At 37.6% G+C, this 2092-nt stretch overlaps 1 protein-coding gene across 1 annotated transcript; it reads right to left on the bottom strand.

Moving 5' to 3' along the window:
• Positions 1 to 6: 6 nt before the first annotated feature.
• On the bottom strand, positions 7 to 1412 carry LOC108623648 (F-box/LRR-repeat protein 3-like; the record flags this gene model as incomplete). Its single annotated transcript, XM_018022319.2, has 3 exons — positions 7 to 274; positions 651 to 896; positions 1180 to 1412. Coding segments are annotated over 3 exons (651 nt in total), but the record flags the coding sequence as incomplete, so codon positions are not given.
• Positions 1413 to 2092: the final 680 nt, after the last annotated feature.

The following is a 2092-nucleotide window of genomic DNA, read 5'->3' as shown; positions in this document are numbered from 1 at the left end:
CTAATTTATCACTTATGCACATTTCTGGTCTATGCGCAGAACTACGTGTATTGTCATTTAATTCGCGTAGTAGTAAATTGCTTTGATTATTGTTAAAGAGTCTCAACAAAGCGGTATGTATTCAGGTACCCACGTACGACCAAGAAGCAACGACACGTTCTTCGACACTTTCGTGACATCGAGTTCGGAATCCTCTATTAGCGACGTCTCCCAGACGTAAAGTATTCGCAAACGTTTCGCGCACAGCGTAACAAATTCCAACAATCCCGAGCAACTAAGCACATACAAGAGAGAGATTTTCAATATATAATAAAGATACATTTTCTCAATAGTTTATAATACGAATAATTTTATCTATTTAAATTAAGATCGAAATAAGGAGAAAGAATAAAACCTGTTGCACCGTTACTGATAATTCCGTCGTTCAATTAAAAGAGAATAACTGAACGAACAATTATTGAATTATTAACATATGTAAAATAAAAAATAAGGAGTGCAATGGGTTAAACAATTACTGCCACTTAATAAAAATTTTCTCGATATGATTTCTCGGGATAAAAAATTTTAAATATCGCTTCGTACACGCCCACGATTTCATCTATATTGAATTTATACTTATTAAATAGTTATAATATTATTGTAGTACATACGTGATTTCGCAATCACCCAAACCGAGAGCGCTTAAACGTGGGCATCCTTGAACGATAGAGAGTAACGCACGATCGATCGGACCGGGTCCATAGGCTGCGATCACCAGCTCGACCAGCCGCGGGCACTGGCATCCGACGCATAACATAGTCGCTTCCGATGGTGCTTCTCCGAAATACAAGTGCGTCACAGGAACGTACGGCGCGAACAGCAGACTTTGATCGTCTTCATTTGTCATATAAGACAATCTAATTTTATTGTAAAAAACGTTATATTACACGATAAGCTGATAATGCATATACTATTTTTCTACTTGTAACCATTAATTGACCCAACCAACAGATACAAATAGGTGTCACTGAACCGGTGAATTGATATTAAAAAATATGGATCTTCATTCAAAGGTTTAATTTCGAATAAATAATCGATGATATTATGCGTTCGTTTATTTTATACTGTAATTTTTTGTATAACACGCAAAAGAGGATCGAGATAGTGAGAAAAAAGCGCGGATAATTAATGTGCACTCACAGCACAAGATTTATGTTCGGCAAATGACTGGAAAACGTAAACCAAGCCTTGTCGCTGACACGCGGAAACGGTTTCGTATCTGGATGCACTTCCAATCGTAAGGTTTCCAATTGCACTTGTTTTTCGGAGCTCAGGGCTAGTAGCAACTCGTCGCTAAGCAATGAATAAGAGAGCGATAATTCTTGCAGGTATTGACAGTAACTGACCAATGCCTGGATCCCTGTAAAAGTTTGTTATTTACGATATGATCTATTGTATAATTGCATTGTTACTTGCCATAAAATGACTACGTCTGTTCTCTTAAAGAGATTTATNGACTAGGACATGCACGTGCTGTGCCTGGGCATGCAACGCATCGGTTCGCTACGCTTTTCGAAGGAGAGCGCATACTTATTGTAGATATTTATGTATCTACGTAGATACTTGAAAGCCAGGTAGAAAAATCTTCCTGCTTTTTACAAGAAAGTAGAAAGAATATTATCTGATGGTCACGAAGTCAGATACGAAATGAAATTTTTGTATCTCTAATCTATATGACGAAACACAAATAACAATGCGTGCGAAATAATAACGAACATTTAATGAAAGGTGTTCTTTTGCATATTCTCTCGCTTCTGTAATAATTAGTATAATTAGTACGGTGATATGATAAAAATATGCACATTACTCTTCCTGACAGTGCAGTTAAAGAAAGCATTTATCGCGTAGACATCTTTTAATTATTTGTAATGGTAGGAAGATCATTCTGCCGCACCCTACGCTTCAGGAAAAGTGGTAAAAGGAACGCTGCCCCCATGAAAAGCGGTCACGGACTACGTAAAACGTTCCTGTAACAGACTATTCACGTGCTCGTGTTCGAGATCACGTGGATTTCGCGTACGAAGAATGTTACTACGTAACGTGAATGGTTTCC

The sequence above is a fragment of the Ceratina calcarata genome, unplaced genomic scaffold (assembly GCF_001652005.2).
Source record: "Ceratina calcarata isolate Rehan_Ccalc_2016 unplaced genomic scaffold, ASM165200v1 scaffold2837, whole genome shotgun sequence".
NCBI lineage: Eukaryota > Metazoa > Arthropoda > Insecta > Hymenoptera > Apidae > Ceratina > Ceratina calcarata.
Note: the sequence above shows the minus strand (reverse complement) of the source record. Positions and strands in the feature narration are given on the sequence as shown.